The sequence below is a fragment of the Centroberyx gerrardi genome, chromosome 19 (assembly GCF_048128805.1).
Source record: "Centroberyx gerrardi isolate f3 chromosome 19, fCenGer3.hap1.cur.20231027, whole genome shotgun sequence".
In the NCBI taxonomy this organism is placed as follows: Eukaryota; Metazoa; Chordata; class Actinopteri; order Beryciformes; family Berycidae; genus Centroberyx; species Centroberyx gerrardi.
In genome coordinates, this window is record NC_136015.1 from 10,178,161 (window position 1) to 10,200,223 (window position 22,063).

Genomic DNA, 22,063 nt, shown 5'->3' on the forward strand with positions numbered 1-22,063 from the left:
TGGCTTTCTTTCAGAGAGAACCACTGAGTAATAAGTGGGAGATAAGATGAATGGGTGGTCCGCTTTTCATTGACTCCCATGGAAAATCCCCCGGTTTGATGCTAAGAGAATTCAAGAAATGGAGAGTAGGCCTGTGTGTGTGTGTATAGATTGCTTTATTGCGTGCTTCTGTGTGTGTGTGTGTGTGTGTGTGTGTGTGTGTGTGTGTGCTGTGTGCTTGCTTGCATGCATATGTGTGCCGTTTGGTGTGGGTGTGTTTCCATGTGGGTCCCATGCTCTGGGTGCACGTCCCATGCTCGAATTCCTGACATGCTTTCTCTCTCTCTTGCCAATTAGAGAGAGAATTTTATCGCCATAAAACTACAACATGCTCTGAGTTTAATTATGGGCAAAGAATACCAGGTTTGATAAAGTTTGCAAAGCAGTTACACATAAGATGAAACAAAAGTCGCCCCGGCCCTCTAAGCGGGCATATCTCTCTTCAGTGCCTCTTTATTTTTCTCTCACGCCTCTCTTTGTGTTTTTTTCCTCATCCACCGAGTGATGAATTACCGTCGCTATGTCGCATGGGTCTATTCTAGTGTGTGTGCATCTGTGCTTGCGTGCTGTATGTATGGATGTTTGCATGCATCCACTCTCCCTTTCTGCCGTCCTCTCCCCCGCTGTTGTAACAGTTGCTCACCATTCACCATTGTTGGTCAGAAAAATACAACACGTGTTCACGTTCCCAATGTAGGAGGCTTACACTGGCTCACACGCCCGATTCAGTCACTAAGTCTTTTGTGCTGGCTCAAGTGGTGAAGTGGCTTATCTTCATTCAGTTTTTCATACCCTGTTGGAAATATTCATAATGTTATCTTAGATGGGAGGCTAACTTCTTCCCACTGTATTTTCTGTGGCTGTGGGGGTCCTGGAGGTACGGGGGTCCCCTCTCCCACTCACTCTCACCAAGAGCAGATGGCCCTGGCTGGGCCGGGTGGCGTGAATGAGCCCCTATTGTCTCTGGATGTAGCGTAGCCGCCTAGCCCAGATGGCTTTTGTACCTTTTGTGTCTATGCTGACTTTCTGCAGAGTGAGACACTGTGTGTTGTCTGCTCCAGTGGGTGGTAGCCCTCTGCTCTCTTTCATTAGCCCCTCTCTCTCTCTGTCTCTTTGTCTCTCGCTCTCTCTTGTTTCTCACTCTGTCAATTCAGTCCAATTCAAACGTGCTTTATTGGCATGACAGTAAAGAAACACTATGTTGCCAAAGCAATATAGTATATCAGCTCAGGTAATATTATAAACATTATCAGATGACTAGTAGTAACTAAATACAAATCAATAAATATGAGTGTTATCACCAATAATATAATGAACAGTGATGGTAAATTAAAAGATGGGTAAACTATGACGTCCAGTTGGTCATCATCATAAGGCAAACAACAACCAATAGAAACAAAAATCTATTAATTTGTTTTGTTTTTTCCTTAAAAATCCTTCTCTATGTGACTTGCATGAGTTTGATGCTACTTTCCATCATGTAAGCTATGCGTGTATGTTATAAATGTTTATGTCAGCCTATAAAGGTGGGTACACTGCGAGTTCAGGTGGGTTTAGCCTCCATTACATCCCTGATAATGTAAAACATTCAATAACAATTAAATTAAATTTTATTCAACTGTTCCACTGTATTAATTATAATGCTGTCCTCCCTATGAAACAGGAAAGAAACCTATATGTTTCCAAAGCCCAGGTAATATAATAAACATTAACAGATGGCTCGTAGTCACACACTGTCTGAGCCTGTTTGTGTGTGTGTGTGTGTGTGTGTGTGTGTGCGTGTGTGTGCGTGTGTGCGTGACCACCCAAACATGTTGTTTTGTTTGGGGGTCTTGTGGGAGTTGGTATTTGTGGTGGCGCTCGCTACTTCTCTGTTTAAAGCTGCACTTTTCCCATGCTCTCTCTTCCACAGAACAGGCTTAAATGTATAAAACCACACACGCACACACACACACAAACAAACTCTCTCTCTCTCACACACACACACACACACACACACACACACACACACACACACACACTGATCTGTTGTTAACTGGTTTGGCTGTGTATTGTGATATGCTGAGAGTAACAGCGGATGGTTTAGGTGGTGAAGGCTCTGGGAGATTAGAGCGGTGATCTCACTGTGTAGGTATCTGCTAACTGAGCGAGAGAGAGAGAGGGAGAGGGAGAGAGAGAGAGATGCCATTCAAATCTTATGACACATGTATGTGTGTGTGTGTGCGCGCGCTGTACTCCCTCCTGTGTCATATTCACCGAACCGCAAAAAGTCACATCCCTGCACCACCTCGCCGCTCCGCTCATTTCCATGCAGCAGCTAATTTACTGCTGAAATCAAGTCCGGCGTCTAATGAATCTACACATCTATGCTAACACCGACCCTGGGTGACCCCTCTCTCTCTCTCTCTCTCTCTCTCTGACTCACATACACACACACAAATCATCATCAGATTGGACTAATCTTGCCATGGCAGGACATCATGTGTTCTGCCTCTGATCGTCACCACAGCACGGTGCCAGTCTTCAGAGCGTGGTTAAATCCAGCCCAGAGACAGTCGGCCTGTCTGCCTGGCAGCCTGGCACTTCACCAGTCTGTATTTACTGCAACCGCTGGAAGAAAGGGATCTGATTACCACCAGGAATATATACAACGCATCAATCAGCAGGGAGGCATGGAGGGAGAGAGACAAAGAGAGACGGAGAGAGAGAGAGAGAGAGAGGAGTATCTGGTTCAATCTTGTGGTTTTATTGGTCCTCTGAAAGCTTCACACACACAGACACACACACATGGATACAAGCACACACACACACACACACACACATATATATACAGGGTTTTTCTGGCAGGGGATGTGGGTCCAGAGAGCAGTCTGGTGTTTCAGTCCCAATCTTCCTCCTCAGCCCAGATCAAATACACCAGCCGGCAACTAAAGATGATGTCACTATCCCACAGCTGTCCCTACCACTCAGTACTGCGCTGCACTGTGGGTGTGTGTGTGTGTGTTTGTGAGAAGTTGTACTGAGGTCAAATTGGACTCTCTCCCTCTCTCCCTTTCAGTCTCTCTCTCTCTCTCTCTCTTTAATTCTGTCTCCCCTCAAAACTCTGGGGGATCACACAGGCCGTGCTGAAAGCTATGGTCCGGATCAAGTTCCTCTGTGTATATGCGAGAGAGACTGCGAGACAGGAGCACACACACACACACACACACATACACACACACACACCAACACACTCAAATGCTAGCTGCCGGGAACGACACGGGGAGAGAGTGGGAAAGGGAGGGGAAATGAGGGAAAAGTGGGGATGCTTTTACAGCAGAACCATCACAAACCATCAGAGGATAAGAGCGTTTTATTCACACGTAACTGGCCACACACACACAAGCGGATACTGTGTATGTGCATATACACTAGGAATAGAAAGAAACTCAATACGGATAGTATCGTACTTGAGTGCAGTTTTGAGGTACGTGTGCTTTACTTAAGTATTTCTGTTTTGTGGAACTTAACACCTTTTCTCCTCTATTTCGAAGGAAATAAATGACTTTTCCCTTAACTACATCCGAGGAGTTTAATTCCAAAGGAGTTTCATTAAAACAAGTGCCAACTACTCAAACTAAATCACATAATGAATAATAAATCACGATGGAAAAACCCATTTAACTTATTAACTATTCCAAGACCTTTGCCTCCAAAATAGCAACATTACTGAAGATGAAATTATCTATATTTTCAAATATTAAGTGATGAATTTCAGCTAACATTAATTTCTCAAAATGGATTCATAGCATTTGGGAATGAATCCCTTCATTCTTACAACTATTTTAATATTTTTGAAGAAAACAATTTTGCAAAGAAAACTAAGGAAAATAAATTCATATAAATGTTCTAAACTCCAAACAAGCCAGCGCAAAGAGGAGGAGATGAGCATAACTAGACACTTAATTTATGGAGGTTAACACATCGAAGGTTGAAAGCTTCCTGGAAGTGAAACATGAGTGCATTATGCCGATAGTGTAGCTGCACTGTAGGCACTTAGGTGCATTTAATAGCAAGCACTTCAATTCTTGTATTTAAGTAGATTTTTGAATGGACTTTTACCAGAGCGCTATTCTATTGTGTTATATCTGCTTTGATTTAATTAAGGGATTTGTGTACTCTTTTCACCACTAGTACACACACACACACACACACACACACACACACACACACAGAAAGAGACGTATAATGCAAGTAGCACAATGTGAATCACACAGGTTTTGCATTTGAAAACACTTTGCATAACAATGACCTTATTTCAGTATATTAACCTTTTGAAAACCAAGAAAAAGTACACAATACTGTTGTAAGTACTTAGTAAGTACAAAGTTAGTTCTTTGTCAGCACACTTTGTATGAGGGAGATTTGCATAATGTACTTACACAGTATTAGTGTGTACTTACAACACTTACTCTGAATTAAAGTAGTATACTAAAGACTGGGCGATGGTGAAGTGTTACCCTGCATTTTATTAGGCTCCTCATGTTTAGTTATTTTCAACCAAGCATCTCAAAAGAGCTCAGAGTCTTGGTCTTTGACCTCATGTGTCTGACCTCCACAACTCACTCTGCATTTCTGCAGATAAATGGACTAAAAACAGAGCAGAAAGACATGCTGAAAAATGAGCAAAACAGCTATTCACATAAAAAAGTAATGTTCCTTTGGAATCAAAAACTTGTTGACATTTTTCCCCCTCATGCTTTCGCTATGTCTCCCACCCCTCCAACACGCAACATAAAACGACCAGTAAACTAATCAAGGCAGAGCATGCTTCCCGTCTCTGAATATCCAGTGTGACTTGCTAAATCAAAGTCTCATGCCTCTACTTAGTGATTATGTTGAAGAGGCACACATCTCCATCAATATGGCTTGAGAGGAGACACACTTTTTTTTTTAAATTATTGATAGGAAAATCCAAAGAATTGAATTTGAGTCCTACATGTCCATGTGCCACATAGCAATGCAACAATGAGTGGTTTGGGCAAGAGTGTAAAAATATGTGTTTTGGAGTCAAATAAATGTGATATTCGAGTGTTCAAAAACACAAAGTTCCCTTCTCCCTCTCTCTCCCTCTCTTTCTCTCTTTCCCTCTCTTTCTCTTTCCTGTTTGTGTGTCTTTGCTTTAGGCGCTGTGCAGGGTTCAGCTGTGTGGGGGGGTTGGAGGTCACAGTGTAGCTCTGCGTGTGGGTGTCAAGGTGACCTCTGACCTCCGGTGACCCGCTGACCAGCAGCCAAACTGCCCGTCCAACTGGGAGCAGAGTGAAGGCTCAGAGGTCAGGAGAGACACTGAGGGAAAGACTGCTTTCTCTGCCTCTCTCTCTCTCTCTCTCTCCCCAAACCGTTTCTTTGTGCCGTCGTTCTCTCCCTCTTTCTCGCTTCATCCTCACATCACTGTTGCTGCACAAATGCTATATCTGCAAAATTTAACCTCTTCATTCTGCAAAATAATATGAAGAAAAGAATGCTAATTTTCTTACTGACATCAATGTCACTGAAAATTATGCACTGGGGTTTTAAATGGTGTCCAGGGCCCAAGGATCATGAAACTCACTCACCACATAAATAACGGTGTAAACATTCAAATCAAGCAGGAGGAAGAAAAACACCAAAAAGGCCGGGGCATGTTTTTTTTTTTTTTCTGTTTTTTTTAAAAATCTATTTATCTCTTTCATTTTTTTGTCTGCTCTCTTGCTACTCAGTGACTCCTTATTGTTTGTAAAGTTTTGTCACACTCTCCAGCACTTTTTTTATTTTTATTTTTTTTCCTATGCAATTTCCTTCCCCTTTATATTATACATATATTCTCTTTCTTGCCTCTCTATTTCTCTCATCACAGTATTTTTGGCTCTCTCTGTACTTTATTGCTGCATCTCAATCGCTCAGCTTCTCCGCCATCCATATGATATTTATCTCTTCACACTTGAACGGACCTTTTACATTTATGTTTGGGAAAAGGAATATATCTTATTATAAAAACATACGCCAAAACACATGCTTTGGCAGATTTTTCAACCAACCCTACACTTCTTACACACACCCCTCTCCCAGGGCCCCTTTTCCTTCCCTCATCCTTCCCATCCTCCTCCTCCTCCTCCTCTCTCTCATCAAGGGTCATTTGCTCAGTTTCCTGCCCGCCTCCCCTGGCTTTCGCTCTCCGTCTCTGATTGGTGAAATTCTACAAGCCTCTGATTGGCCGGTGCTTATAGCTCCTCCCGTCTTTGACAGACATCGAAGCGCCTCCCCTTTCACCAGGACACTCCCTCTTCTTCTCCTCTGACACTCCGCCTCCTCGTAGGTGCTCCTCCTCCTTTACACTGGAGAGAAGAAGTGTGTTAGAGTGCCACCTGGTGGTTTACGCCTCTGACATTACACAGCATGTTATTTAGAGACCAGCGTTACTCTGCACAGAACGCAACACAAAATTCATCTACTCACCCAAAGGCCAAAACACTGAATGTCTGCAACATTACAATCAGCAGTTAAAGAAGTAGAATTGGTCCAGGAGGTACATACAAAGAGATCTGCAAGCTCTGGTTTAGCTAATCTAAACCTAGTGTGCCATCTACTGGCTTTACAATCAAACTACACAATTCTGGCAGAGATCAAAGCACAGAAATTGTACAAAACTTACATTAATTTATAACTAAGCCAGGGAATCAAGGTCACAGAGAAATAATATTTTCAGTTATATGTGGATGGTGAGACAGTCACAGACTTAATTATGTGGAATCTACTAAGGGCATCATAAATTTAAAGTGTGTGTGTGTGTGTGTGTGTGTGTGTAAGTGAGTGAGTGTGTGTGGTCTGTGTCTGTGCATGTTTATCCATATGTAACAGATTAAACACTTATATATAATTCTACAAAAACTTAATTTATAGTGTTATTACCTGAGGAAAACTAACAGAAAGCTGAAACCTCCTGTATGTATGCCTCGGTTTGTACTTTGGCACTCTAACTTCTCCTGAGTGGAGGTTACGGATGCGGTCGTTCGTGAGCGATTTGGATCCTGCATCATCATTACCCACCACAACCACAACAACACAACAGAGAACTACACCGGCCACACACACTGTAGTACGAGCCTGTGTGTCTGTCTGCCCGGCGTCAGCTCCACTTCCCATACATCATAATGCAGTGATCACACAGAAATGGATTTGATCATTGATAAAACTATAACCCGTCAGAGGCGCTTGATGAATGTGTCTCCTAGCTGAGTGTACGGGCATGTAGAGTGTTGTGATGATGACCCGGCTGATGTCTAAGTGAGGGGGAAGATAAAACTCCGCATAAATCAGCTCAACAGGGGGATAACAGCGCATTCCCACAAATCATCCCGGGAATCCGAGGGTGTCCCAGTCCTGGGCCGGAATTCTGGGAACGCTGCCAGATCCCAGACGGAGGGAGACAGGCGAGGATCAACGTTCTCTCCGTGGCCTCTGCTGCTCCGCTTCCTCTCGCTGTCTCTGTCTCTTCCTGTCTCTCCATCTTTCTCTTATCTCTGCGTCTCTGAGTCTATCTCTATCTATCTCTGCCTCTCTGTCAGTGAGCTCCTCTCTTTATTCTTTATTCTTCATTAGCTGACGCCTCAGCGGCCTGCTAGTCTTCCTGCGGTCCACAACAAAGCCTGGCATCACAAGACGGATAGACAGTACAACACAATAGACATTACTAGACGTAGATATTACAGCATAACATTTCAGGAAATCCGACAGGTCTCATAAAAGTGATCTACAATTGATTAACATGCAGCACGGAGGATGCAAGATTAGTCAAAAAAGATATTAGGTATGGGAGAGGCGAGGCCTGTGTAAATCAAATCTCGCCTGTATATCCAACCAGGAGGCGCTGTCTGTCTTCAAGCAAGGCGGACAGACAGGGAGAGGCAGAGAGGAGGGGAGGGAGAGGGAAGTGAAAGCAAGAAAATGGAAAGATGAAAAGGCCGCCGGGGCTGAGAGGGATGCACATTAAAAACATTAAGAAGAGAGAATTACAGTGGCGGAGAGCAAGGTCTTTGAGGGAGTGCTCGGATAGCTGGGTGAAAGAACAAAGGGAGAGCTCGAGGTAGGGAGGCCCTCTGCGGATAAGTCTCTGGATAAGTGTTGGAGACAGGATCGTAAATCCCGACCCCATAGTCTGCACGCTGCAGCCGGGGTCAGAGGGAGCGAGCGGGCGAGCGAGCTCCAGAGAGAATGACAGAGAGAGAGAGAGCACAAAGAGGAGGGTTGAGGAGAGGCGGGAGGTAAATGATAATACAGAAAGATAGACAGAAAGCATAGCCATAAAAAAAAATAAAAAAAACATCTTAAGGTTGTTACTTCATTTACCAAAACCAGATGCTGTTTAGATACTTTTCCAGTGAGATACTTCAAACGCTACCAAGCTCAAAGCTATAGCACTGGACATGGCAACAGTGGCAAATGGCAACAATGTCAGGGCCATGATGCATGGATCAAATGAAAGTTCCCTGTGGCTTGTCATTATAACCCTCTGTCTCGCATCAAGCATTCCTCACATTCTGCCTGCTCCGGATGCAAATCCAGCACCAGTGAATCATTCAGTCATTTAAATCTGATATCAATGCATTCAGAGCCAGAATGACGCGCGACGTCATTCGCACTCCAGTGTTGCAAATTCTTGTCCAGGTTGGATTTTCTGTATTAGATATGACCCAGACCAGCAACGGTTGCTAGATACAGTACTCTGGGTAAATGAATAGCAGTTGTCATGAGAGACGGAGAGAGAAAACGAACGGCTCCCATTTTGTTCGCCAGTGAGACATTTTGTCTGTCCAAGAATAAATAGATAGATAGATAGATAGATAGATAGATAGATAGATAGATAGATATGAAAAACATGTTAACAGCAGAACCAGCAGAACTTTTGCACAAATTATTGTACTTTTTAAAGCTTAGTGGGTAATTCAAGTCCTTTCTTTGCAAAATGACAACAATTATACAGACTGGATTCTCTAAATTTTAGAGATTTTAGAGAACCTGAATGATGAATGCTTTTGGAATTTCTAATTATGTTTTTGTGTTTTACAAAAACTGAGTGCAGTTTGTCTTGAACAATCCTGAGAAAACAAGGCTCAGTAGACACCAAGGGAAATAAAAATCTACACTATCTACAATCTACACCATTAGATGTTTGTTGTTGTGTTTCATAGACAAAAAAAGAGAAAAAAGATGAAGGTCATATGTCATTCCTGACATATTTAATTTAGTTTTTCTTCAGTGTCACATGGTGACATCACGGTCTTATAAAGGCCTCTGAATCCTGAGATCTACGCTGCTCCCTTAACTATTGTGAATTCGATGTGGTGCTCTTTAGGAACGGTATGTGTTGTTGATTAGCCCTTTTAACCCTTCGCCTTTCATCGACTCTTAACACAAAAGCTCATCAATAATCATGCTTCCTTTGATGCATCTTTGATGTTTCCGCTGCTGTTGCCATTCATGTTTCCTATAGAGCACCAGCTCTCAGTTCCTGCTTCTACGAGATTGGGAACTGGTTCATTTAGTGATCCAATTAGGACATACATATTTCAAATATATTCTTCTGAGCCGGGTGATTATTGAGTCAGGAATTTGTGAAACTTGAATGAGTCTAAGGCACAGGAACAAAGTCCATTTAGATATATATGTGTGTGTGTGTGTGTGTGTGTGTGTGTGTGTGTGTGTGTGTGTGCGTGCATGTGTGTGTGTGTGTGTGTGCATGGCTTGAGGATGGGTCAAGACAGATCATTATGGGGTGTGTATCGATGTGCACATGTGCATGTGTATAGGTGGGTGTCTCCAACACACGCCACAGGTGACGTTTTCAGTGGTGTTTAATAACAGGGGACAGTCTGGTCTACAGGAGGTAAGGCATGTGTCCCAGCGCTGTGCAGAGCTGACATGTTACCCACAATGTTACTGTTAGCACTCTTGACGCTGGGATGTCTTGGAGAGGCAGCGGCTTCTGACCTCCGGGTCCACGGGAAGCCCATCCGTAACGAGAAAACTCTGCTGAGCAGTGAGGATGGCAGACACACTGTCAGAAAACAGCCGCACCTACAGGTAAGAATAAAGATATTTGATGAGCCAGACCGGGCTATTTCTTCTATCAGGCTGTGATTTGTCTTCTTAGGTGTTTCTTGTGTTCTGTAAATGCCAGACAAGGAAAGTCAAGGACATCAAAGCATGTTAAATTGTTATTATGCCCCACATCTATTTTTACTAGAAAGAGCATTAGCCTGTCCGGGAAATAGATAGTAAAGGCCAGTCATGTGCACATACGAGGCTCTGGGGGGGGGGCTGTTCGACTGCTCACAAATTGCCCGGTTATTTTAACATCAGCATCTCTGTCACTGTTTGTGTTAGAATAAGTTAGTACAGCACACAACACATGACAACTAATTTGCCATCCAGTGATATCAAATTTACTCATTTTTCGTACCTATTTGACTATGTTTTTTCAAGTTTTCCACTAGTCTTTGGAGTTTCTGCCACATCAAATTATAGTAGATATGTATGTGTCTGCAGATAGTCAAATTAAACCATATTAAGTCTTCTTGAAGGGGTTTAGAAGCTAATGCAATTAGGCATTAGGCAATTAGGCATGCATTGATAGCAAAACATGGAACTATAACTTAAACTGCAGAGGAAATTTGATTTTTTGAATACAGACAAACATATGGAAGAGTGGTCTGTTGAAAGGCAGGTCTGTGAGCTTTTAAACAGCAGCAGCCACTGAAGGTGAACCCAATCTTGGGTAGAGCCTTATTGATAAAGGTCGCTCCTTCCTGTTCTTCTTCTTTAAAGTAAATCATGTGACTGAATTTAGAGGGTAATACTACTAAATGTAACAGCACATCAACAATCTAAAATATACTGACCTGAATTTACAACATTTCTGTTTCCAGACGAGCAACAACATACGCAGGAGTTTGGATTTGGAAACCCTGAACATACACGTGACTCCTACCGGCAGCAAAATCAGCCTCCCGACCATGATCAAGCTCTACCCGCCCACTGCCAAACCTCTGCACCTGCACGCCAACTTGCCCATGCGCTTTGGCAGAGAGAGTGACGCCGGCGACGACAGGTCACCAAAGTCCACCCCCAACCTACCACAAAGGTTTGGAAGGTCTTGGGAGGTGATTCGAATGTGCGCCGAGTGCCCCGATGTGGGAGAAGCACCCAGCTCCACCCTGCCTCAGAGTTTTGGGAGAAACAGCCTGTACCGGAGCCTGTTCTGGACTCTGGTCAGCACACGATCGCTGAATGTTGACTGGCACTGGTAGGCATTTCTTCACCTAATGATAGTGACATTAATATGTATTTCAACAGAAGGATGCCACAGCACTTCAACTTGCAGGTAAAACAGCCATTTATTGAAGCACTGCCTCAATACAATTCTGTTTTCATCTACAAGTCAAAGTACATTGGTATCCATCTTTTGAAATACAGTTCTATCCCAGTATCGATTCAGTGTAACAGCCAGAGAAGTGCTGTTTGAACATTTATCTATGAAATTAATGTGTTAAGTTTTGTTATATATGAACAATACATTAGACTTTATATTCCCTTTCCACAGGCCGAGAGAGTTTGACTTTACAAGCAGCTCAGAAGAAGAGGACCTGCCTTTGACAGGATGAAGGGGACGGGGCCTATGGGTTGATATTAGTACAGTGTTTCTACTATAAAGACAAATGTATGAAAATAGCCTAGAGAATGGACTGATTTGATTTTTACGAGGCCCTATAAATAAAGTAAACACATTGAGTTTGTGAGTGGTGAGTGGTTTGTGTTTATTTTGCACTGTTCTTGATTTCTACTGATTCCTACCATGAAATCCCTTTTTTTTTTACATGAATCAACTTTTTCCCCACTCCTACTTGGGCCCCATATGGGTGCATGTGGCGCCCTTTGTGGCTCCGCTCAGGACCGGACTACACCCAGATCCGCCTGTGGCCTGAGCACATCATGGGACTTCAAATGCATCACATCTCCCACAGAACTGAAACTGAGAATCCGTTCTAATTCTAAGAGTCTTGTCTTTATTGTGAGTTCATCAGAGCGGCAGAGACCGGAGACCAAGCTCCCAGGGTGCACGGGGCTGGTAGTGGAAGCAACAAATGAGGTTTTGAGGGTTTCACTAAATAGTAGAATTTAGTTGAACCACCATCGACCACAGATTGTCTTTCCATCCGGTGCTGACGCAGGAAAGCAGCAGGTAGTCTCAGTCCAATTATATGTATGCCTGTCCTTATCTATGTGAGTGAGTGTGTGAGTGAAACTGAATCTATTTTATTTTCCTGTGAATCTGACAAAAGAATCCTTATCCTGTTTGTGGGTGTCTTGTCATAAGACCAGGATCTAATTCCAGCGGATAAATTGAATGCAGAATAAACATCTTCTTGACATTTCCTAGCCATCTGGAGTGAAACAAGTATTCCTCAGCTAATTGCTTTGATAATGTCAAATGTCTAAATAAGAGAGACTTAAAACTAAGATGTTTTTCATTTACTTTTAAAAGGACACTTCACCAAAAAACAAAGCTGCTTTTTTCTGTAAAGTTGATATATGTGTTGATATTCTACATTCTATAAAATGATCTAGTCTTGGATGACTTTGTTTGGTTTAATCGTTTCTGAGATTTTTGAGCGTGACAGTGTCCATCAAGCAAGATGAAGATGTAGATGAAGAACGAGCATGACTAAAAAGAGAAAATACACTTTTAAAGTTAGTTAAAGCTTAATATACAGTAGTTTATAGGGTGTAAATCTGTGTGGAGGAATAGATTACACCCAGGGTAAGGGCAAAATAAAGCATTAATGTGAATTATCAGTGAAATGCCGTTTAAAGGAATCATACTGGTGTTATTGAGGTTTTCACTCATCTCTATCAGTTTCTTATTAACCCACCTTGATTGTTCAATGCACACTGTATGCCTGTGTTGCGAACATTACCTTCCACCGCTAATAAGAATCCACTTTGTCTGAACCTCCCTCAAATTTAATGCTGACACATCTTTGTCTACTTGAGGCTCAAATACATCAGTGTGATCTGAAATGCTACATTAGTTGTAGAAATAGCTTCATTGTTCCTTTCAGGCAATTACTTTGACCACTTCCAGTGAGTTTCAGGTCAAGTAGCATTGGAATCAAATAGAGATAATATAGATAGTGTTGGAAATGAGAGGTGTAAACTTGTTGATAGCTGTTAGATATCAACCAAACTCTGTAACACAAGTCAGAGCTTACCTTTGTTGTTACGAACCTTGTCCTACACAAGAAATGCCTTTCTACATTATGTGAAATAAAGTGACTTTGCCCCAAATTATAGCAACATACCCATGCGATTGTAAATGGCCCACAGATAATATAAAATAGAAATGCAATGAAGAAAATAAGCTAAAAAGTGAACAAAACTGATGTTTTCCTTGAAGGACCATTGCCATGGCCTGCACAACGACCCAGGACACCGTTACCAGCCTGAAGCACAAGGAAGCTTCCACCTTTCATCCAGCTCCTTTAAGTCCAGCTCCCTACCACCTCCCCTTCACTGGGAACTTATCTGAGGATGACTACATGCCCTTCCTACAGGTAGGGTCTGCCCCGGCTCCCAGATCCTCCTCCTCTCCACATGGGACAGCTGCTGTGACTCTGACCTGCCTGACCACCACAGAGAGCCACCTGGACCTGCACACAGCACTGCCCAGGTATCAGGAAGACAGTTTCCATAAGACCACCGAATGAGCAAATGTTATTTTAACTGATTGATTGATTGATTGATTGATTGATTGATTGATTGATTGATTGGCTGGTTGATTGATTGATTGATTGATTGATTGAATGAATGATTGATTGATTGAGGATGCATTAAGGAAGATTTTCACTGTCCCATAGCACAAAATAACCATAATATATCTGCAGGGGTTCGATATGGTTGTTGATCAATACCAATTATTCAACAATTACTTTGCCAAAATGCTGAGATTTCTGGCTTTCAAACCTCACTTTCTGACCACACAATAAATAACACAAAGAACACAATAAACAACCTCTTCACTAGACATCTTTGTTGGATCTCTGCTCTAATTAGCAGACTAACTTGTTCTATTGTGAAAATGTGACTTTTATATTTGTGTCCAGTACAGGCCACTGTAAGCCAGTGTTGTTAGTCGCAGATAGAGGTCGATAAAAGTCATAGATTACTTAATGTTCCTTTAATTGATTGACTATTAAACTATCAAACTAGGATTCACTAACCAAACATACTAAGTCAAACACACATAGTCATCTCTCTCACTTTCTCTCTGTCTTTCTCTCTCTCTCCTTCATAACAACAGAAGTGTATAATGCAGTGTGTTGTCTCTAGGCTCTCTCTCCCTACAAGGAACAGTACTCAAACACAGAGAAGCAGCCAGTACAGAAACACAGAGAAGCAACCAGCCATGATAAAAGGACATCAACACCATGACTACAGAGGAAGCACTTTACCTGAGTACTAAGAGAATCCTCTTATTACCTTTCTAATGATAACCATTACATCCTTCAAAATCAATTAACAAACATCAGAAGGTACAATCACGCACAAAGAAGAAAATCTGATCAAAATCCTGTGTGTGCTATGTGTGCCTGTGTATGCGTGTGTGTGTGTGTGTGTGTGTGTGTGTGTGTGTGTACGTGTGTGTGTGTGTGCATGCGTTCTCAAAGGGATGTAGTGCTACCACAGCTCTATGACATAACCACCTTGAGGAAAAGCCGTGTCCGCATCAATGACCAATTGTAAGTAGCAGTGCACCAAATACAGCAGATCCAGCTGACATTAGGATTTGATTGAGCCATTCAGTACAGTAACTGACCACTAGATGGAGACAGAAACCAAGTCTAAGTCTTCACTGAGGCATTTTCCTTTCCTTTCACAGAGTTCCCAAACCATCAGAGGTCAACCTCAGGTGAGCTGCCACTTGTTTTCAGAGCAGAGGGGGTACAAATCAGGAGGACTCAGTACATTTTATAGTGTTTGTTTTTTTTTTCATTTCATGGCAATACAAATGATGATGATGAATGAAAGGCAGAGCACAGAATACTGTTTATTAGAATGTTTTATTTTTTTATTTTTTTAATTATTTTTTTAGGATTTAGTGGAATTGAATTTTAGATTTTAGGATAATATTTTATGGAAAATGTTGTTGAGTAAAATTCCTATTGTTTCTTATGTATTGCTTTCTGTTACTTACAGCGCTTTGTTATGTTGTGTACTATTCCCAAATTTCCCCAAGGGGATTAATAAAGTGATATCTTATCTTATCTTATTTCTCAAGTGTGCGTTGCTGCTGCAACAATAAAATTTCCCTTGAATGTGATCAATAAAGTACCAAGTATTTAGCTCCCTACACATCTCTCTGTGTATCTAACTGCATACCTTTCTCCCAGTGAGAGGCAGATAAAGGTGCCAGTGCCCAGGGAACACCCCTATCAGTCCCACATCTCCCGCTGTGCCATGTTCCCGTCTTTCTGCTGTCCAGATGAGCCCGAGTCTGGACTGAAGGCAAGAAAGAAACCACCTGGCACTGACCACATCATCGTCCTGTCCAAAGGGAAAGGTGTGTATGAAGAGGGGGTGGGGGTGAGGGAGACACGTTGAAACATGAAAGATATTGTTCACAAAAAGACCAACAGCAGACTGACAGGCTACTTTTACATACACACCAACGTTGAGATCCTATTATCTAGCAGTTAACAGTCACACACAAAGTATGAATACTGTGATTAAGACATGGGGAGTAGGCCTAGTGATATTACTCATATTACTGGAGAGTTGTTTGGACATGTAAACCTCATAGAAAAGCCTGTATGAAGGTGTTTTCATACGTTGCAACACTTGCCTGCACATTCAAGCTGTTACCTTTTACAGCTACTGTCTTTGTTTACATCCAACACTTGATTCTCAGCACTGGGTAATGTGGCACCAACAGAAATACCAAGAGAGCAATTCAACTGCAGTTAATGACAGGAAGGACTTGATTGATGTTGCCTGTTGCCAATAGTATACAACGATCCATTCCATCAGTAATTGCAGGATGCAAGATTGGACGCCGTAGGAATCTTTGCGTGCAAACAGCCAAATCAAATTATGCTTTTAATCAAAGGAAGGTGAATAATTAGATTATTGTGGGCATGTGAACATACACACGGGGAGAGGGACAAAAAAGCAGATAGAGAGACAAGTAGACAAACATACACAGATGGTGAAAAGGGGGAAAATGGCTGAGTAAGTTTCTAAATCACTACAAAGGTACCTTGTTGATCAGCAGGTGAGAAGCCTTTCCGTCATGAGGTGATCGATCGGACGATGCAAACTAAGAAGCAGGCAGTGTGCTGGCCAGGTCAGCATGGTTTCTATGAGGTGAGAGGAGATGTGGGGAGCTATGATGAATAACCATGGGACATTGGATATTGGCATCGACAATGTGGTGGGGCACGGGGGAGTAACAAATGTACAGTGGCATTTTAGTTCCACTTTGTATGAAAAACACAACTCTTCCTATGTCTGTTTGTACACAACAGTCTTAAGTTTCAATTTTGTGCTATGAATCATTTTGTAATGCATTTCACTGGTTTCAAATGGTGGATATCTCATTTTTGAATAAAACTCTTCATATCCAGTCCAGTTGATGATTGAGCATAGAACATAAAGAGACAGATAACTGACAGTATTCCTCCACAGTAGCTAAGTGTTTGTTTTAAGGAGGACTTCTTTTCCTCAGGTGTCCAAATACCCCCAAATACCCCTCACTGTCATCTAATTGTTTTACCAGTGTGACTGCAATGTTCTGGGTCTTACATTTTCTTCATGATCAAAATCTTCTGTAGTTCCCAAAGTGTGTGAGCAAAGAGAGGGAGGTGTTCTACCCGTCTCCACCTAAAACGATGTTCCCCAACCCAACTCGGAGAGACTGGGACTTAACGTTGAGCCACCGCACAGCTAACATGCTCCACAACCTGGAGAGGACACACATGCTCAGCTCCTACCAGCTCCACTACACAGGTACAAGGACAACACCCATGTTCATACTGGGGTTACACTGATATATCTGTGTGTCTGATATGATGGATATGATGCAGTTTGATTACATATTTATTGTAGAATTGATCAATTCACTGGAAGCTCTTAACATAATTTATGATTCTAATACGACATTTTGATCAGATTCCACACAAGTATCAAGTATGTATAAGGTTTTACTCTCTTATTGTTATTATTCTGGGTTTCAGTGGACAGTTTTAGTGTCCCATGGTCTAAAAGCTGCTTTACAGGATTTTCCACCTCTCCAAGTTTAAATATCCAATATTCAATCCAAAAATATTTGTATTGGTGTTCGCCAAACTATAGTTCACATACGCACACATACACCTGTACTGTAGCCACCTGGCCCCTACACACTCACTGACAAACACACACATGTAATATACCTCTTGTCTTGGTGTGTATGTGTGTGTATGGTAGGTAATGGGCCTGCTAACCCTGTACAACTGGATGACCTGCATGAGAGACTAACTGAAGCAGCTCTTGGAAAGCCCAGTCCCTATCTGGTATGATACTGAACATTTATTCACCTTGGCAGACATTCTTCTCCACATGAATTTTTTTCTGGGCTCGCTTCGCCCTCAAACACCCAACCAGTGTGTGTTCTTGCTGTGATCTTTCAGAGGGTTCGCTCCCATCCCGTCCTGGTCCCTGCACACCCAACACATGGACGTAATGCGAGGCTCCTGCAGGGACAAAGGCCCCTGGAGAGCAAATACCATCTTAACTCCCACCAACCTGGCAACCTGTCACATCCTGACAGCAACCACTCTGCTCAGCTCTGGTGTGCCACCTGCAATTCTGAAGAAGGAACATGTGAATGCCAAAATCTGAGAACTGACCCATCCCGCCCACCAGAACCAGACGGTATGGAGGTCCAGTTGGGTTATTATGGAGATGGAGGGAGCCAGCTGAAGTTTCCCTACATCCGCTCTCAGCCTGACTGCATGGAGGGGCGTCAGACAGGAGGTGGGTTGGGGGCTCCAGGGTACAGGAGGGCCCGGTCAGCTCTACGGGGCCTCCAGGACTCCTTCACCTTGAGTGACACCCACAAGCAATTCCGCGACGCTGTGAAAGGCGGGGTGCCAGATCTCCGTGACAGTAAGCAAACCGGGAGGAAACACTTGTTCTACAGCCTCAACCACCAGTACTTTCACTGAGTCACGGACACGCAGGCGCACCTCTTTATGATCCATGGCAAAAAAAAAAAAAAAACGCATCGGAAAGTGCAAGAAGCAAAAGCTGGCATGTTTTAATTTGCTTTGAAATAAAACATCTGCTTGTTTCCCTCCAGCTGCATCCCTGTTATACTTCCTGGTGATTTCAAACATGCTTTTCCTACCTTTGGAAACAAACTGGGTGTGACCTGCATAGCTGGCATCTTCTTCACTGTGTTGCGTAATTCACGCACTATTATGTTGCTTTTTCCCCACACACACACAGTTAATCGCCGCCTATTTCTCTTCTGAAATCTGAGAAGTTTTTCTTGTGGGTCGAGTCCGGTAGTGTTCTTGTTCTTGAAACGTCGGTGCAATAATTTACTCTTTTCAAACTACTAATTTACAACCACAGAAGTAAGTTAATTTCTACCTGAACTACTATCCTGACTCAGGTAAGCTTTTAATGTTGTGAGTTATGAGTAGGCTACTATTGGTTGTTGTAGCCTAATTCCAAAAGCCTAAACGAAAAGTCACTTTAATATTGCTGTGGAAAAGTAGTTTGTTGATCTGTGGTAAAAGTTATAGAGACCTTATCTTAGGCTACTTTATGCTATTTTGTAACTCCTGTGGTATCACCGTAACATTCCTGTAGCCACTAGTTACCTCCGCCAAGGAGGTTATGTTTTCGGTGCCGTTTGTTTGTTTGTCTGTTAGCAGGATTATGGAAAAACTACTGGCCCGATTTTCATGAAACTTCGTGGAAGGGTGTAGCATGGGCCAAGGAAGAACCCATTAAATTTTTGGAGCGGATCCGGATCCGACTCACGAACAGGCAATAATAGCACGAACCTTGGCGGAGGTCTGCGCTCTCTGAGTGCCCTTCTAGTTTTGCTGTGTTTCCAAAATGTAGCCTATAGGAAAACTACGGGCGCCAGAACTAGTAAACAAACAACGTCTTCTTTCCTTTCTGCTGTAGCTACTGTAAACACTGGCCGGTTCGGCTACTTCTTCCTAGCAGGCAAGTTTAGGACTATGTGTTTTTCTTTTAAGCTCTGGACATAAGAAGGCAATCAAACTATAGCCTATGTATCATGACTTATTTCAAATCAATCCGGAAGTGCATTATCTTATGTAGCCTACCGGCATTTTTTAAGTGTTTCATTGTAGACTACATTTCCCTACAGCAACTTGCTAAATTCACCTTTTCTTCCTGTGAGTGAATAACATTATCGTATATATCTGTTGCCCTGACTGAGTAATGGGCTACATAGTTATTGCTCATTGGCAAGGCTGCCTAAAAGAGTTTCAAACTTAGGCCTACGCCACTCCCATGTCTGTCTAGTAGGCAGTCTTTCTATCAGTTCTGTAGTACATGAATGAATGTTGTGTGTTCTGTAACTGTAATACATTTGTACCGACTGTTATTTCTTCCTCTTCCCTCCTAGCTGCTGGTCATGGGGGACATCAAGAAAGGGAAGAAGTCGTTTGTCCAGAAATGTTCCCAGTGTCACACAGTGGACGAGGGGGGGCGCCACAAGGTGGGACCCAACCTGTGGGGCCTGTTTGGCAGGAAGACGGGCCAGTCCCCCGGCTACTCCTACACACAGGCCAACATCGACAAGGGTATGCATCACTGCAGAGGCTAGTGGTGGAGGTTCAACCCCAAAAGAGTTGATTCCTTCACTCCAACAAGCTTGCAGGTTGGGGTCGGCTCTCGGCCAATGACTCTGGGAGTGTAGAGTCTCTGGGATTAGTTCACAGGGGTTTGAGCATCACCATGGGTACATCGGTAAGAATGTAAGGAGGACAACTGCCGTATCTGTTTAAGCCATTTGTTGCCACCATGCACACATGTAGAGCAATGGAAGATGATGAGGCGTGGGACGGTTATGGGTTTAATTTTAATCACGCACAATCATAGGTGTGTATCTGAAGCACAGGTACAGAGTGTTATTGTTGCTGCCAGCCAGAACAAAGGAAATGGGTGGGTAGGCAATCATAAGGAGTGAGCTCAGGTGAGAATGGGTAGATCCACGCCATGGGAGTAGGTGGAGGATTGCTGAATAGTATGGCTCTCTATTCCACAGGGAGTCCAAACTGAACAGAGTCCACTCTTGGTTTATGTTGATTCTGCTTTTTGATTTGTTGTAATTTCTTGATTGTTTTTGTTTGTATAGGCCCTACGCAAAATAGCTAACTGGTTGAGAAGCAACAATAAAAATTTGATGCAAATTAGAAGAAAGAGAGCATGGAGATGGAGGTGGAGGAGGAGATGCAGTTTATGCATTTAAGATAAACTAGTGCTGAGAGAGAGAGAGAGAGAGAATGAGAGACAGAGAGAGTTTCCCTTACCACTGAATGGGTGGGGTTGGACACCCTTTCTAAATTAGCTGGTAAACCACCATAAACAATGTAATGGAGAGTTTTAGCATCCCTTCATCTAAATGCAGTTTTGAGGCATTGTGTAGGTGTGTGTGCAATAAATGTATGGCCATTGCTATAGAACTGGGAAGAGTGCTTGGTACTTGTATATCTTTATGTCTAACAGTCACAGCAGCAGGTCTGGACAGGCAGGATAACGCTGACAAAATTCCTTCTCTGAGTCTGAGCTTGGCTGTAACATGGGCTGATCAAACCTAAATGGCCCACATTCACCTAAACACAGTTAGCAGATGCATAAGAAGGCAAATGAATTGCACTGCCACCACAAAATAAGATGTTTTATTCTTAAAATCATGTGTGTGTTTTCCAGGTATAGTGTGGGGAGAAGATACTCTGATGATCTACCTGCAAAACCCTAAGAAGTACATCCCGGGTACCAAGATGATCTTTGCTGGGATCAGAAAGAAAAGGGAGAGACAGGATATCATAGCCTATTTAAAGGACGCTACCTCCTAGTGGGAATACACACACAACACAGAAGCATCATACATTTAGAAAAGAAAACACAGAGGGTGGCTGTCTTGTATTTATTTTGTCTGATTTATACATGTATAGTTGCATTGCTGCCACATGGCTGCCATGTTTTTGTGAGTAGGAGACTGCTTTTAATTATGGTATGAGTCACAGCCTTACTGCAACTTGTGGATTTTCTGGAGACTTCTCAGTCAAGGCCTCTTAAAATGCTGCAGCCTTCTCAGGGTTTTATCTAAAAACAAACTACTTTTCTTCCAGCTTGCACACAACTATATGCACTTATTTTCACCACTTTGATTCTTACTGTGGGAATGACTATTGATCATTTTTATATGCTTTTTAAAGTGCATTTTTCTACATTGCATGTCTACTGCTTGCTAAGCTACTGTCTATGTGTTTACTTGTTGAGTTTTTTTTTATGAAGTCTATAGTTGGGTAGACATTGAAAAAGTGTTTGAGTTAATTGGTGCTGCATGGATAGTCTGGCACTGTTTTAACCACTGAGTGTTACAATGACAGATTTTTTATACTGTTACTTTTCTGAATAGTTTTAAATGGCTGTACTTTTACATCAGCTTGAGTATGTTTTTAATGTTTACCCATACTTTTACTTTTTATTTTTAGATATAATAGTGAGGACAGTGAGATCTGCCATTTACAGTAAAACGGTCAATCCTGAGTTGATGTGAGCTAAAAGCAGCCATCCCCACACCCTGGACTGAAAGTGACCTGTCAAATGACCTTAGGGACCCAGTCAGACAATTAGGCTACTCTTACCTTGACTTGAGTAAAATATTTCAGTGGACCTATTCTTCTGCTTGACTGTTGTT

The 22,063-nt window shown here is 42.5% G+C and overlaps 2 protein-coding genes across 5 annotated transcripts; both read left to right on the plus strand.

The window, feature by feature from the left end:
• Window positions 1-559: 559 nt before the first annotated feature.
• On the plus strand, window positions 560-11,792 carry npvf (neuropeptide VF precursor). The gene is made up of 4 exons (XM_078290557.1): window positions 560-582; window positions 9,969-10,137; window positions 10,983-11,359; window positions 11,657-11,792. Exons 1-4 carry the CDS (start codon window positions 560-562, stop codon window positions 11,715-11,717), a joined length of 630 nt encoding a protein of 209 aa, XP_078146683.1. The 3' UTR covers window positions 11,718-11,792.
• A 6,778-nt stretch (window positions 11,793-18,570) lies between these two features.
• Window positions 18,571-21,620, plus strand: LOC139927210 (cytochrome c). 4 transcript variants are annotated; one of them, XM_078290309.1, is made up of 4 exons: window positions 18,571-18,769; window positions 19,294-19,335; window positions 19,763-19,940; window positions 21,070-21,620. In XM_078290309.1, the coding sequence occupies exons 3-4, from the start codon at window positions 19,772-19,774 to the stop codon at window positions 21,213-21,215; spliced, it is 315 nt and encodes a 104-aa protein (XP_078146435.1). In that variant the 5' UTR covers window positions 18,571-18,769; window positions 19,294-19,335; window positions 19,763-19,771; the 3' UTR covers window positions 21,216-21,620. The 4 variants fall into 4 exon arrangements, with proteins under 4 accessions (XP_078146435.1, XP_071775366.1, XP_078146436.1 ...); XM_078290310.1 differs by having other exon boundaries at window positions 18,593-18,731; XM_071919265.2 differs by lacking the exon at window positions 19,294-19,335.
• Window positions 21,621-22,063: the final 443 nt, after the last annotated feature.